The 16795-nt window shown below is 37.7% G+C and overlaps 1 protein-coding gene across 1 annotated transcript in view; it reads right to left on the reverse strand.

Moving 5' to 3' along the window:
- LOC122402818 (synaptotagmin-5) overlaps positions 1 to 7768 on the reverse strand; it is an 81138-nt gene extending 73370 nt beyond the window's left edge. The window contains exon 1 of the mRNA XM_043405933.1: positions 7502 to 7768. Coding sequence (XP_043261868.1) covers positions 7502 to 7768 — 267 coding nt within the window. The remainder of the gene's footprint in view (positions 1 to 7501) is intronic.
- Positions 7769 to 16795: the final 9027 nt, after the last annotated feature.

Consider the following 16795-nt stretch of genomic DNA (forward strand, 5'->3'; position numbering starts at 1 on the left):
TGTAAATCGATCGATTTGAGAAAGTCGAGGACGGATGTTTCTCGTTTGAAATTCTATCTAACGGCGAGCACGACGCAACACGGTGATCTATAATGCAAAAGTGTTCTCGAACGACGCGAAACGACCCCGTTATGCGCTCGTATATACGTGGCCCCGGGGATGAAACCTATCGAAACCAATCGATGAAAGAATTTCACGAATTGTGTCGATTTCCACGACAATTTGAGGAATAACCCGTTCGAACGTGAAAACCTGCCAACAGGAAGTGTCTCGCAGGTCATACTTCCGGGGATTTTATTAAATCGAGAAACGATAAATAATAGGAAAATTTTCGACAAGTTTTTTGGCCCCGAAAACTTGTTTCTGTCTGGTGTCTGACACGATTTGCAACGCTAGGGATATTTTGATAATTCCCCTAGCTATTAGGAGGATTTTTCACGAATATTTTATCGAAATTACGAAATTACGGTTTAACCATCCCCCGAACTCCATCATTGGTTCGATTTTCCTGGCTAAATTTGGGTAATGTTTGGTTTAAATTTTGTAATTTTATTCGATCCAAATATTTGGTAATTTTTGGTTTAAATTTTGTGATTTTATTCCATCCAAATATTTGGTAATTTTTGGTTTAAATTTTGTGATTTTATTCGATCCAAATATTTGGTAATTTTGGATGGTTAATATTTGGTAATTTTGGATGGTTAATATTTGGTTTAAATTTTCTAATTTTATTCAATCAAAATATTTGGTAATTTTGGATGGTTAATATTTGGTTTAAATTTTGTAATTTTATTCAATCAAAATATTTGGTAATTTTGAATGGTTAATATTTGGTTTAAATTTTGTAATTTTATTCAAACCAAATATTTGGTAATTTTGGATGGTTTATTCAATCGTTGAGTTTAATTCCTCAATTATCAACCATCCCCAAAGCCAATCATTGGTTCGATGTTTTTAGCTAAATTTGGATGATATTTGCAGAAGAATAAAATAAGTAGAAATGCGAAGGAATGGTCAGACAAATTAGTCAAACTTGTATTCTTTTTATTTGAATTAGGTGATTGTAAGCATTGTTGTTGATACAATATTATTTGTTTACCTGGTTCTAACTAGTTAGAAACTGATGAGATCAGTCACAAATATCATATCACAATCAATGCTTAACACTTTACCGACCGATAGCCTATTAATCGACTGTTTTACCGACCAACGCTTACCGGCTGAGAGCCTATCAATCAACTGTTTTACCGGCCAACGCTTACCGACCGATAGCCGATTTATCAACCGTTACCGGTCGGTAAAGTGTTAAGAACACTAAAATAAGTAGAAATACCAAGGAATGGTCAGACACGCGAGTTAAATTGTACTCGATCGTACAAAAGATCGAAAAAAATCGTTTCAAAAACAATTTATGAACAAATGCTACTCCAGGCGAAGAGTGAACAAATATTTGTATAAATTCAGTTTCGGTAACATTCAATGAATTAGGATGATCTTCATTATTATTTGTAACGGTCTGCTATTTCAAAAATTAGAACATGTTTATATTTTCAATGAAACTTATTTATGTTGTTGTTCAATATTTAGCTCTGAGTTGAAAGCATGCATTAACAATGCTTCTAACAATAATCGATATAATGATCATATTTTACTATTTATACGAAGTCTCTTCAATTTTCTCCAAATATCTTAAATATCAGTAAATTAACCATTATAGCGATTATTACAAATTTTACGCACAAATCAAGAATATTCAAAATTACTTTATGTAATTTAAAGTACCTATTGTAGGAAATATCTCCTTTAAATTACCTATCGAGATTGGCTATCGAAATTTGATAAGGAAGGCTATGTTAAATATCAATGCTCGATAAGTATCAATCAGACTCCTATCGAAGTTTCTTACCAACAAAAGGTCATGCAGGGATTTGCATTATCGACAACGGAGAAGTCGATATCTACTTTACCTACATCCCGGGTAACGAAGATCCCCTCCATACCAGTTTATCGATTATCTAAAATGTTTTACCGACATTACACAACAGAGTCTAGACACTCTATTCTCAGTATCGAATTTCCAATATCGAATAAAATTACAGTGTTTCCAGTGGTGAGAGTTTAAATAAACAGTAAACGAACCAATGTTGAACGGTAAATAAAAGTATTTCAATTAAAGGTCATGCAGGGATTTGCATTATCGACAACGGAGAAGTCGATTTCTACTTTACCTACATCCCGGGTAACGAAGATCCCCTCCATACCAGTTTATCGATTATCTAAAATGTTTTACCGACATTACACAACAGAGTCTAGACACTCTATTCTCAGTATCGAATTTCCAATATCGAATAAAATTACAGTGTTTCCAGTGGTGAGAGTTTAAATAAACAGTAAACGAACCAATGTTGAACGGTAAATAAAAGTATTTCAATTAAAGGTCATGCAGGGATTTGCATTATCGACAACAGAGAAGTCGATTTCTACTTTACCTACATCCCGGGTAACGAAGATCCCCTCCATACCAGTTTATCGATTATATAAAATGTTTTACCGACATTACACAACAGAGTCTAGACACTCTATTCTCAGTATCGAATTTCCAATATCGAATAAAATTACAGTGTTTCCAGTGGTGAGAGTTTAAATAAACAGTAAACGAACCAATGTTGAACGGTAAATAAAAGTATTTCAATTAAAGGTCATGCAGGGATTTGCATTATCGACAACAGAGAAGTCGATATCTACTTTACCTACATCCCGGGTAACGAAGATCCCCTCCATACCAGTTTATCGATTATCTAAAATGTTTTACCGACATTACACAACAGAGTCTAGACACTCTATTCTCAGTATCGAATTTCCAATATCGAATAAAATTACAGTGTTTCCAGTGGTGAGAGTTTAAATAAACAGTAAACGAACCAATGTTGAACGGTAAATAAAAGTATTTCAATTAAAGGTCATGCAGGGATTTGCATTATCGACAACGGAGAAGTCGATTTCTACTTTACCTACATCCCGGGTAACGAAGATCCCCTCCATACCAGTTTATCGATTATCTAAAATGTTTTACCGACATTACACTGTCGGTAACACACTAAACTGTTTTACCAACATTACACAACAGAGTCTAGACATTCTATTCTCAGTATCGAATTTCCAATATCGAATAAAACTATAGTGTTCCTAGTGGTGAGAACTTAAATAAACAGTAAACAAACTAACGTTGAACAATAAATAAATTTCAAACTTGACGTATAAAAAGAAGATAGATTTTCGAAATCATGTTAAGGCTACTGGAACTTGACTCTAACTATTTATTATGCAGAAATAATAATGTATCCATATTATTGATACAAAAAAAATTTGTTTCTGTTGAGAATTATTGCACGAAATTTATAAAAATTTTAACGAGATGACAGAATATGACACGAACTGTTTTATCTCGTTCTGTCATGAAGATTATCAGCAATAAAATATAATTTTTAATTTTATATTGTAAATTGACTATATAGCAATATCTTCCCTTCTCTTTAACGAACATAAATTCTTGGAAATTCTTCAAAGAAGATCGTAATGAACTTTTAAGTGTTGTTTCATTACTCTTCTACCTAATATCTTCATATAAGACATTATGAAGTGAAGTTTCAGAGTAAATGAGATTTAGAAAATTTTAATAACGTGACTGAACAGTGGTAACTTAGAAAATGTTCTTAGTTCCGTGTCTGCTCAACATAGAAATGTTTAAAACCATACAATATAGTTATCTATTAAAGAGAATACAAAAATTCAAAGTGTAAAGTGAGAAAAACCCCATAAAGATGGTCCCATTTACAAACAGCCATAACTCCTACAATAGTGAATATATTTAAATGAAACTTTTTTTCTGAAGTAGAGCTCATCGATGCCTACAAAAAAGTATTAGACAACTTTTCTGTAGAGAGTCAAACAAATTAGTTAAAAATGAAATTTTTCGGCGAAAAAAAAAATTTCAAATCGTTCACGGAAAAATTATTTTCAGTTGAGGGTGTCGATTACAATCATTTTTGGTGAATGGACATACCCCCGAAATCCTACGCATTTTCAAGACAAAAATTCAGGAATGTAAATAAATTTTCCGACAAAATTAAAAGATTTAAAATCGATCTAAAAAAATTGTTAAATCGTTCTTATATAAAATAAATAATATAAAATGTATATTATTCATAAGAACTAAAGAACCGTGTACCGTGTAACTACTACGATAAGATTTATCATGCAGCAAAGTGCTCCTTCCTAAACATACTCCAACACCTATTAAACTATCGAAAGCTATTACAACTGTTAATAGCAAGTTCGACGAAAGTTATTTTAGCGTAGCACGAGAAGGTTCCAGACTATATCAAACTTATGCAATGTGCAGAGTCGACCTTTTCGCTTAATGATAATTCTTCGACGGTGTTCGCGACACGTAATCGCGATAAATTAAAATTCCTCGAAGGGGATGATCGAGAAAATTACGTCGAGACAATACATATACAACCCCAGTATATTATATTACAAATAAAATTAAATTCTCAAACATTCTCATCAAATACTCAGTGCAAAATGCATTAATATATTCACTGATATACTTATTCTAATTTTAGTTTTTCTCCTTTGACACGTTATTCCTGCATACTCTAGGACGGACATAGGCTATGTAGCATGTCTCAGAAGCGCGTTATTAACATGTAATTTATGTGCAAAGATTTCATGTGTACGACTGTTTGGTGGACCACGCGACCCCTGTATACGACAGTCTACTTGCGCGCGCATGCGCGTATTCGACCCGCGCGATACCTCGCCCGTAGCAGTACTGCGATGTCACCGCCAGGTGGCGAAGCTTCTCGAGCGCTTTCTCGCGAGAGAATTGCATTATCGCGGATATGTATGTCAGGACGATCGTCTGGTCATAAATTGCTTTTGCACTAGGTCGGGCGAAGCCGAGACGGGGCATGCTAGTAGTTATATATGTTTGCTTTAACATTGACAGATTATGGCGAAGCAAGTATTCGTCGTTGTTCGATCTCAAAGATTGTTATTGGGAAAACGTAATTGGATAGTTTTGTGCTCCTCTTTTTTTTCTAGAACGATACGTAGTGACGTATTTCTTTCTTTCAGGTCCACTCGAAGAATCGAACGTTTCAGTTTTTCGAATAATGACTCTGGTAACATTCAATTCTACGCAAAGTCTAGTTATGGGTGAATAATTGCACAGTAATTGTAAAGATTAACTTTCCTACATTTTCTTAATTTGTTTATTTTCCATTTATCGACGCAAACGTAACTAAAAGGGTAATAATCGTGAAACATTGATCAGATTGTATCATTGTCGATAAGATGGTTCAACAGGATTATCTAAATTGTTCTGAGAAATATTGATCTATCTAAATATTGAATAACGTTTTAAAATTTCTCTCTACCACGTAAACGAGACTTTTCACATTATTTTACGTGGACACGTGTCGTTATCATTTTCTCGTTAATTTCTTCCGATTCAGCGAAATATATGCGTCGTTTGCAAATATATTTCCGTAGAATGACAAACCAGGCGAAAATTTCCGAAAGGTTATGCGGAAATGCAAGGCAAAATATCCGCCAATATAAGGATGTGATACTAAATTTAATTTCAAAACCTATATTAATCTATTCGAGAAACTATGGAAATTTAACGTCGATTTACTTAATCATCGATTAATCGTCGAAAAGAAAAGGTCTGGTTTAGGTCTGGGTTAGGTCTGGAATAAGTCTGAATTAAATCTGGGTTAGGTCTGGAATAAGTCTGAATTAAGTCTGGGTTAGGTCTGGGTTAGGTCTGGAATAGGTCTGGGTTAGGTCTGGGTTAGGTCTGAATTAAGTCTGGGTTAGGTCTGGGTTAGGTCTGGAATAAGTCTGGGTTAGGTCTGGGTTAGGTCTGGAATAAGTCTGAATTAAGTCTGGGTTAGGTCTGGAATAAGTCTGAATTAAGTCTGGGTTAGGTCTGGGTTAGGTCTGAATTAAGTCTGGGTTAGGTCTGGGTTAGGTCTGGAATAAGTCTGGGTTAGGTCTGGGTTAGGTCTGGAATAAGTCTGGGTTAGGTCTGGGTTAGGTCTGGAATAAGTCTGAATTAAGTCTGGGTTAGGTCTGGAATAAGTCTGAATTAAGTCTGGGTTAGGTCTGGGTTAGGTCTGAATTAAGTCTGGGTTAGGTCTGTGTTAGGTCTGGAATAAGTCTGGGTTAGGTCTGGGTTAGGTCTGGAATAAGTCTGAATTAAGTCAGGGTTAGGTCTGGAATAAGTCTGAATTAAGTCTGGGTTAGGTCTGGGTTAGGTCTGAATTAAGTCTAGGTTAGGTCTGAATTTATAGATAACCTAATTCACCCAGGGAATAGATTTATTTTGTTTTAAATAGATTTAACCCAGACCTAACCCAGACCTAACCCAGACCTAATCCAGACCTAACCCAGATCTAACGCAGACCTAACCCAGACCTAACCCAGACTTAATTCAGACCTAACCCAGACCTAACCCAGATCTAATTCAGACCTAACCCAGACCTAACCCAGACCTAACCCAGATCTAACCCAGACCTAACCCAGACTTAATCCAGACCTAACCCAGATCTAACTCAGACCTAACCCAGACCTAACCCAGACTTAATACAGACCTAACCCAGACCTAACCCAGATCTAACTCAGACCTAACCCAGACCTAACCCAAACCTAGGTTTGTTAGGTTGGGTTAGGTCTGGGTTAGGTCTGGATTAGGTCTGAATTAAGTCTAGGTTAGGTCTGAATTAAGTCTATGTTAGGTCTGGGTTATTTAATCCTTTATATATATATGGGTGACAGAACTTTTAACAGTGGAACTAAAACAATGAATTCTCAAGTTGAAATGTTAAAGAAAATCAATTTTACCTCGCCCGTAGCAGTACTGCGATCTTACCGCCAGGTGGCGAAGCTTCTCGAGCGATTTCTCGCGAGAGAATTGCATCATCGCGGATATATATGTCGGGACGATTGTCTAATCATGAATTGCTTTTGCGCAAGGTCGAACGAAGCCGAGACGGGGCATGCTAGTTTATTACAAATTAATTAGCTTTACCACAGTATAGCACAGTAGTAAATGCTGTTAAAATGTTATTGATAGAAGCATCGAAATAATGAAACGAACTTCCACACTTTGGCGATGAAGTTACGATCTGACACCAGCTGATAGTCACTCTCAAGTGTTGGGGTGAATTTTCGAACAGTGAAACCGATTTAAAACATTACTACGAAAACTTGCTAATTCTGCAGTTACTCAAACTTGATATTTCACACAAGGTTACTGGTTTGAATTAATAATAATAGGAGAAACAAAGTAATATAAATTGCAACAAATTCCCCTAACTATGGATCAAGGCTGTCCATCAATGAGTAATACCAAGAATGTCAATGAATAATCGTCGATTCGAAGCAACCGTGCAAAGTATTATACAAAAGGAACGAACGTACTACTCACCCCAGTCTGCACGGTATAGTAGTTCTTTTGTTGTTTACGCCAACAATTGAGCACGTGCGAGGACGCGGTGTCTTCGTAATGCCGAAGACGATCCTCGGGACGTGGATCCGGTTTCCTCGTGGTGGGTGGATCAGGCCAACGATCCAGGTTGCTCCAGTACTTTCCCTTGCGTTTCACCGCGTAATATCGATAAACCACTATCGTCATCGCGACGACCAGGGCCAACCCCGTGCCGGCAGCTGCCCCGAAGATCGCCGAGGAAATCATCCCACCCCGTCCCCTTTCCAACGTCTCTGCTTCTACTTTTTCTTCTTTCACCTAATTGTCTGGACGAGTTAGCTCCGCCCTGCGCCACCGAATCTGGAAAAAGGTCACCTTCGTTAGAATGGAATCTCAATTAGGTTATACAATTAGGTTTGGTTGCTCTTTTCTCTTTTCCTTGTGGAAAAGTATTTGAAATTCTATATAATACACATTTAACACTTTACCGACCGGTAGCGGTTGATTAATCGGCTATCGGTCGGTAAGCGTTGGCCGGTAAAACAGTCGATTAATACGCTATCGGTCGGTAATGTGTTAAGTAACAAAGTATATCGATCGTAGATAAAAAATATCGCTTTTTTTTAATTTCTTTCACTGTGTATAACGATTCTTGGATGTTTGATTTCACATAGACTCATCTAGAAAACTAGAATTAAATAAATCTTAATTTTTCATTTGAGAAACGCCTTCTACGAAAGATATATACGAAATAACTCGTGTAATTCCTCGTTAAAAAATGAAACAAAAACGTGAAGTGTAATTTTTGCATAAGAGGCCCCCCTTTCGAGACAATTTGTTTTAAAAATATGTCGCACATGTCGATGTAAATAAAACGCTGTTCGATGGATCTTATTATAGATGTTTGTCACGTTTGTATGTGACGTATAAAGTCAGTACTATATATACAAACTAACCTAATTATTGAAAACATTTTATAATTAGAAGGAAGATTGTTCAAACGTGACGTAAAAATTTAAACTTTATCAATCAAGTATGTGCTCCTTCTATTTTTAAAATTTATTATCCGGAGAACGGAGTCTCGTGCAAACAAATTTTTATTTTTTTTTTCATCGAAAAATTTGTCCATTTACTGAATTTTTTTCTCGAAAATCCGTAGGATTTCGAGGGTACGTTTCTTCACCAAAAATGATTGTAAACGACCCCCGCAACCGAAAATAATTATTTCAGAATGGTTTGAAATTTTTCATCTAATTTGAACATTTATGGGAAATTTTAATTATCAAAAAACTACAGAGTGCACTTAATACGCAAAAATACAAGGAATACTTGAAGCAAGATACGAATTAATATATTTAGGGATCGAAACAACCCTCTACAAAGCTCTCATTCCGTTAATTCTATTAATAAAAATTCGCAGTCTAGTTATTATAATAGTATTTAATGAATTACAACATGTAATCAGTAAATATCAATAAAAAAAATTCAATTACGAATGAATTGAATTTTTAAGCGTATATTTTTCCCCCCCCAAACAGAAAACCACTGTTTTAGAAATTTCATAATATAAAATTTAGATCGAAATGCTGAAATCCAACGCATCCGGTATACTGGTTAGCCATTTTTAATAAAGTTGCGCGAGGAGAAACTGGAGTCTGGGTGAAACTGATGAAACTGACCCAATCTTAAAGGTCACGCTTTAGTGCCCGACAACCACGAAGAACAGAGAAGTAAAAATACGATGAAGAAGGTTTAATACGATCGCTGCCATATATATCAGAGGGATGTTGTTGCGTTACGATCGCGTTTACGAGTTCCCAGAACGCGGATGATCACTTAACACGAATGCTAGAAAAGGAACGAGCGGTTTCAGACACCGAGCACGAACTACGATGCGAAGCTTACGAGCCACGCGAGTTCTGCGACGTTCTCGAATCGTTCTACAACCGTGAAAACAAATATAAAATTCAGAAAAAATAGGATCAAGTACCTGTGTGTAACATACATCGATTCAAAGATAAAAGATAAAATCTTTGATAACGTTTCAGCTTTTAAATTCGTTCACGTTTTATGACTGTTCGTGATGGTGTTCCATTTAAAACTCTGTCATTGTTTCTAATTTTAACGACTTCTGGTATCTTTCAACTTTTATTTTTTATTTGATTAAAAGGTATAATATAACTAGGTGCCTTTGTGAGTCACTCACCATACGTGTTTCTAATAAATCTATCATAACTCCTACTTACGTTGTTGAATCACTTTTTACTATCTGACACTGGCTTTTCTTTGTTTTAAATTAATAAGTTCATCTATTTAATCGCGTTGGAATGGAGAACACAGAAATTATTTATGTCCTGTATCCAGAAGATTTCTACCGAGAAAGCATCTATTTTATTCTTTTACATGTATATATAAAAGAATAAAATAAACCAGACCTAACCCAGACCTAACCAAGACCTAACAGAGACTTAATCCAGACCTAACCCAGACCTAACTCAGACTTAACCCAGATCTAACTCAGACCTAACCCAGGTTTGTTAGGTTGGGTTAGGTCTGGGTTAGGTCTGGATTAAGTCCAGGTTAGGTCTGAGTTAGGTCTGGATTAAGTCTGGGTTAGGTCTGAGTTAGATCTGGATTAGATCTGGGTTAGGTCTGGGTTAGGTCTGGGTTAGGTCTGGATTAAGTCTAGGTTAGGTCTGAGTTAGGTCTGGATTAAGTCTGGGTTAGGTCTGGATTAAGTCTAGGTTAGGTCTGAGTTAGGTCTGGATTAAGTCTGGGTTAGGTCTGAGTTAGATCTGGGTTAGATCTGGGTTAGGTCTGGGTTAGGTCTGGGTTAGGTCTGGGTTAGGTCTGGATTATGTCTAGGTTAGGTCTGAGTTAGGTCTGGATTAAGTCTAGGTTAGGTCTGAGTTAGGTCTGGATTAAGTCTGGGTTAGGTCTGAGTTAGATCTGGATTAGATCTGGGTTAGGTCTGGGTTAGGTCTGGGTTAGGTCTGGATTATGTCTAGGTTAGGTCTGAGTTAGGTCTGGATTAAGTCTGGGTTAGGTCTGGGTTAAGTCTGGGTGAGGTCTGGATCTAACTCAGACCTAACACAGACCTAACCCAGACTTAATTCAGACTTATTCCAGACCTAACTCAGACCTAACCCAGACTTAATCCAGACCTAACCCAGACCTAACCCAGATCTAACTCAGACCTAATCCAGACCTAACCCAGACCTAACCCAGATCTAACTCAGACCTAATCCAGACCTAACCCAGACTTAATCCAGACCTAACCCAGACCTAACCCAGACCTAACCCAGACCTAATCCAGATCTAACCCAGACCTAACCCAGATCTAAGTCAGACCTAACCCAGACCTAACCCAGACTTAATCCAGACCTAACCCAGACCTAACCCAGACCTAACCCAGACTTAATTCAGACCTAACCCAGACTTAATCCAGACCTAACCCAGACCTAACCCAGACCTAACCCAGACCTAATCCAGATCTAAGTCAGACCTAACCCAGACCTAACCCAGACTTAATCCAGACCTAACCCAGACCTAACCCAGACCTAATCCAGATCTAAGTCAGACCTAACCCAGACCTAACCCAGACTTAATCTAGACCTAACCCAGACCTAATCCAGACCTAACCCAGACCTAACCCAGACCTAACCCAGACCTAACCCAGATCTAAGTCAGACCTAACCCAGACCTAACCCAGACTTAATCCAGACCTAACCTAGACCTAACCCAGATCTAACTCAGACCTAATCCAGACCTAACCCAGACTTAATCCAGACCTAACCCAGACCTAACCGAGACCTAAGCCATACTTAATCCAGACCTAACCCAGACCTAACCCAAACCTAGGTCTGGTTATTCGGTTCGAATACTTTTGTGAGTCACTCACCATACGTGTTTCTAATAAATCTATTATAACTCCTACTTACGTTGTTGAATCTATTTCAAATTTTACTGGCATAATCTTAAGACTTCCATCTTTCTATTGACATCTACTTGTTTCAGCAAATTGCTGTAATGTACATTATTTCGGTCATTCAAGTTTGCATATGTAAGCGTTCGAATACTTTCGTGAGCCACTGTACGTAAGTAGTCAATAGCGGTTCGAGTCCATCAATTCTCCTTTCGAGGAATTTTTAATTCCTCGAGATGTTTAATCTCGATGGCGGATCGCGGTAAATGGAAATGGACGAGCCTTTGGAATTGATTACTGGGGATCGAGGGATCGCGCCCAACGGGAGAAGTAATTAACAACGATAGATCAATATATCTTACTTTGCACGCTTGGAGCATCGTCTGGTCAGAAGGCTGCGTTGAGAATCTTGAAACGTAATTATTGGCGATCTATAAATTTGCCTTTATTTATCCGTTCATCTATTTTTTTACGAAGCAACAACGTGTTTGCTCGAAGTTCTAATTAGTTATTCTGTTACACGTAAAACGGAAGTTCCTACCCGTAAAAATAACTCTTCACTGTGTAAATACCATGATAGATCGACTTTGATCACCGTCGCGATAAAATTGACTTTGGATTTAAACTTGCTCGACGCGATTCAAAATTACGAAAATAATTCGTCGTCGTCCTTGAATAAACTAATTTTCGAGATGATCGACGACAACTTTACTACACAGATCGTTTCGATTCCAGCCTAATCGATCGAGTAAATGGTAGTTTCCCTAGGGAATTTAACAGTAACCAGAAACCATTTTCTCCTGGAAAAAAGATTTTCAAACTTCGAAAAACAATTACAATAGATGGTAATTAATATTTGTTATTTATGGTTGATTGGGTTCAATAGAGTTGGCATGCTTTAAACAATTAAATTTCAAGTAAAACAAAATTTAAATATAACTCGGAGTGCAAAGGGTTAAGGTGATTATTACGCGTGTCGAGAACACTTTGTGCAACGTTTATCGAGTCTCGAGGATATTCGTACGAGAAACAGACTTTCGTTTTCGTTTTTATGCCGGGACTAAAATTGCCTATGGCTTATCGCCATAGCAACGGAATGGATTAATCCGCGGTGAACGCGCGATGACGCGAATCACGTCAGCTTCAGAGTTCAACGAGCTCCCCCTTGCACCTGCAAGCGGGGATGCATTTACGCCACGAGAACCGAGTCTGTTCGACGGGGAAATTGCATGACGCGCGTCGAAATTTAATGGGGAGGCCAGACGCGCGAACATCCCCTCGAAATTTAAAGGATAACGAGGACGTCGCGTTTTTTTGCGATCATTATTGGCCAACGACCCGCGAACTAATTAAATCCGCGCAGCAATTACGAAGTAATTGTCTCTCGCGTGCAGAAATTACAGTCGCGAGGCGAATAATCGATTTGAAGGAGACGCGAAGCTAACGAGGGCATAATTGGGGAAATACTTTTGAAATTATGTAAATTTAATTGACAACGCGGGGAATCAATTTAACCAATACCATTGACTCTTTTATTATAGAATTTTAAAGCGACTCTGATTTTTAATTAGCGTTGTTCCTTTTATATTGGTTCGTTCGTTATCTTCTTTTCTATTAGGGTATTGAGTCGATATAAATTTTTATTTTGATCGTTTTTATTTTTGGGAAAGATACATATGTTCTTTGTGGTGGTGAACGAAGCCGTACTTAACCCCTTAGCTTAAAATGGCGTCTCAGAAACGTGATAATTAAATCGTAAAGCAAGGGGTTAAAGAATCTTAAATTAAGGGGCTATCTTTGTGATTTTTTTTTGCTGGCTATTAAAGAGCGATTGATTCCAGGTTTCGTGGATATATTTACTATATATTTAGCTATATTTACGAATTCTTGCAACGCATAATATTTATTGATTACGCTGTTTTCGTTGATCAACGAACAACAGTTTTTACGAATGGCGCCTCGACTGCGTATGTGACAAACTTGAATGGCCGATATAATGTACATTAAAGTAATTTGCTGAAACAAGTAGATGTCAATAGGAAGATGGAAGTCTTAAGATTATGCCAGTAAAATTTGAAAAGGATTCGACATCATAAGTAGGAGTTATGATAGATTTATTAGAAACACGTATGGTGAGTGACTCACAAAAGTATTCGAACCGAATAACCAGACCTAGGTTTGGGTTAGGTCTGGGTTAGGTCTGGATTAAGTCTGGCTTAGGTCTGGGTTAGGTCTGAATTAAGTCTGGCTTAGGTCTGGGTTAGGTCTGGGTTAGGTCTGGGTTAGGTCTGGAATAAGTCTGAATTAAGTCTGGGTTAGGTCTGGGTTAGGTCTTAGTTAGATCTGGGTTAGGTCTGGGTTAGGTCTGGGTTAGGTCTTGGTTAGGTCTGAATTAAGTCTGGGTTAGGTCTGGGTTAGGTCTGGAATAAGTCTGAATTAAGTCTGGGTTAGGTCTGGGTTAGGTCTTAGTTAGATCTGGGTTAGGTCTGGGTTAGGTCTGGGTTAGGTCTGAATTAAGTCTGGGTTAGGTCTGGAATAAGTCTGAATTAAGTCTGGGTTAGGTCTGGGTTAGGTCTTAGTTAGATCTGGGTTAGGTCTGGGTTAGGTCTGGGTTAGGTCTGAATTAAGTCTGGGTTAGGTCTGGAATAAGTCTGAATTAAGTCTGGGTTAGGTCTGGGTTAGGTCTTAGTTAGATCTGGGTTAGGTCTGGGTTAGGTCTGAGTTAGATCCAGACCTAACCCAGACTTAATCCAGACTTAATCCAGACCTAACCCAGACCAAACCCAGACTTAATTCAGACCTAACCCAGACCTAACCCAGACCTAACCCAGACCAAACCCAGACTTAATTCAGACCTAACCCAGACCTAACCCAGACCTAACCCAGACCTAACCCAGACTTAATCCAGATCTAACCCAGACCTAACCCAGATCTAATTCAGACCTAACTCAGACCTAACCCAGATCTAACTAAGACCTAACCCAGACCTAACCCAGACCTAACCCAGACTTAATTCAGACCTAACCCAGACCTAACCCAGACTTATTCCAGACCTAACCCAGACCTAACCCAGACCTAACCCAGACTTAATCCAGACCTAACCCAGACCTAACCCAGACATAATCCAGACCTAACTCAGACCTAACCCAGATCTAACTCAGACCTAACTCAGACCTAACCCAGACATAATCCAGACCTAACCCAGACCTAACCCAACCTAACAAACCTGGGTTAGGTCTGCGTTAGATCTGGATTAAGTCTGGGTTAGGTCTAGGTTAGGTCTGGGTTAGGTCTGGGTTATTTTGTTCTTTTACATATACATGTAAAAGAATAAAATAGATGCTTTCTCGGTAGAAATCTTCTGGATACAGGACATAAATAATTTCTGTGTTCTCCATTCCAACGCAATTAAATAGATGAACTTATTAATTTAAAACAAAGAAAAGCCAGTGTCAGATAGTAAAAAGTGATTCAACAACGTAAGTAGGAGTTATGATACATTTATTAGAAACACGTATGGTGAGTGACTCACAAAAGTATTCGAACGCTACATGTATCATTAAATTATTTAATATTAAAAGAAAGTATGAATTCGATAAAAATCCATGCAACTCTATCAAACTTGCTGAATTATTCAATAGATTTAATACACAAACTGTTTACCGACGAAACAATGACAACAGAGAGTTTACAGAACATATAGTGGAAACTAAAAGAAAATGAATTAAACGTGACAAGGAATATTCAATATTCCAAGAAGGTTGATAAAACAATTCATCTAATATTTTGTTTTAAACAAATTAACAGCGAGTTCGTTAAACAAAGAAATATCTTGCAGGTCAATACCAAGCACTTTCTGACCTTATCAGGAATTAGAGATCTTTTTCTAACTTTGTCGCTTAAAATCTACCGTGGGAATCTTAATTAATCGCAATTAAAAGTAAAGGGCACGTATTTTTGCTCGAGCAAAATTTCACTCGCTGGAGAGAGGATCTCCCTCGCTGTGTTTTCGTTTTATCGGGATTGAGATACAGGTGCCAGCGTGGAAATTAAATTTGTCTCGTTACGTAAACGTGCCCCGCTCCTGGTCTCCGTGACTTCGAACAGTATTATACGGTCCAGCAGGAATTCATGTGACTTTTGATAAATTGAGAACGTTCAACGTAATTCTCATTCCCCTTCGTTACGTTTTCGAAACGATTCGAGCCATCATCGATCGAGATAAAGTCCTTTATAAACTTCTTACACGTTATCTCATCGAAACGATCAATCGTGCTCCAATTTTCAGCACTTTGCCTAACGCAACGTGAGTAAAAGAGATCGAGAAATTGTAAAACACATTACAGACAAAGAGCTTGAACGGTACGAGTCGAAATTTTCGTTAACACATTACCGACCGATAGCGTATTAATCGACTGTTTTACCGGCCAACGCTTACCGACCGATAGCGTATTAATCAACTGTTTTACCGACCAACGCTTACCGACCGATAGCCGATTAATCAACCGCTACCGGTCGGTAAAGTGTTAAAATATCTCCTCTGATACAATTTATCAAAGCACGGTTGTACGAATGGACAGGAACGCTTCGAAATTGCAGAAATCGTTCACATAAAGTGGATAAATTTTATTTACCTTTCTGTAATTTGCTCATAACGCGTCACTCTCGTACAATTCACCGACAATTTGGGATTAATAGAAAGCTTGCAGCTCTGCAGTTTGATAGAAAAGTTGAAATGTTTTGAACACAAAAATCAAAGAACAAATAACTTGAATTAAAGTCATTGAATTTAGTTTTAAAATGAATCTCTAAAAATTGTATTTGTTAATTGTGAATGAAATCTGCCCAATTTTGTTCAGATACTGATAAAAAGAGTTCAGAGTTAATTGCTATTGTAAAATCTCTAATTCTGATTAGATTAGTATGGGAATTCGAGGTGTCTGAGGATCATTGGACCGGATGAAAGTTCAATAGGAAAAATAGAGGCGAAAAGTACGCGCGATTGCGAACGATTGAATATTATTCGTCTCCGTGAGAAGAGATGAGACTTTGCTCTGACAGAGATAGTATCATCCACCTTGGGAGATCCTTTTATCTTCGTATTTTACGATCTCTATCCCTTTCCGGAGAATTTTCTTATCCCGCGTTCTGATATTCAGTCACGTCGCGAATATGCAAGGAATCGATCTTTCTTATTAAGTAGTTCTCGAGTGAGAAGTTGCGCCATGCGTAGCAACATCACTTTTGAAATTAAATTCTGTCGCGAAATCGTCGGTGGAATTTTAATACTCTGCGTTGGATTTCCTAACCGTCTCACGTTGTTACAAAAATCATCGAGTGACGATTGTATATGTCTGGTGTTTTGGATA

The sequence above is a fragment of the Colletes gigas genome, unplaced genomic scaffold (genome assembly GCF_013123115.1).
Source record: "Colletes gigas isolate AHSC1104 unplaced genomic scaffold, ASM1312311v1 Colletes_gigas_Sc00040, whole genome shotgun sequence".
Lineage (NCBI taxonomy): Eukaryota > Metazoa > Arthropoda > Insecta > Hymenoptera > Colletidae > Colletes > Colletes gigas.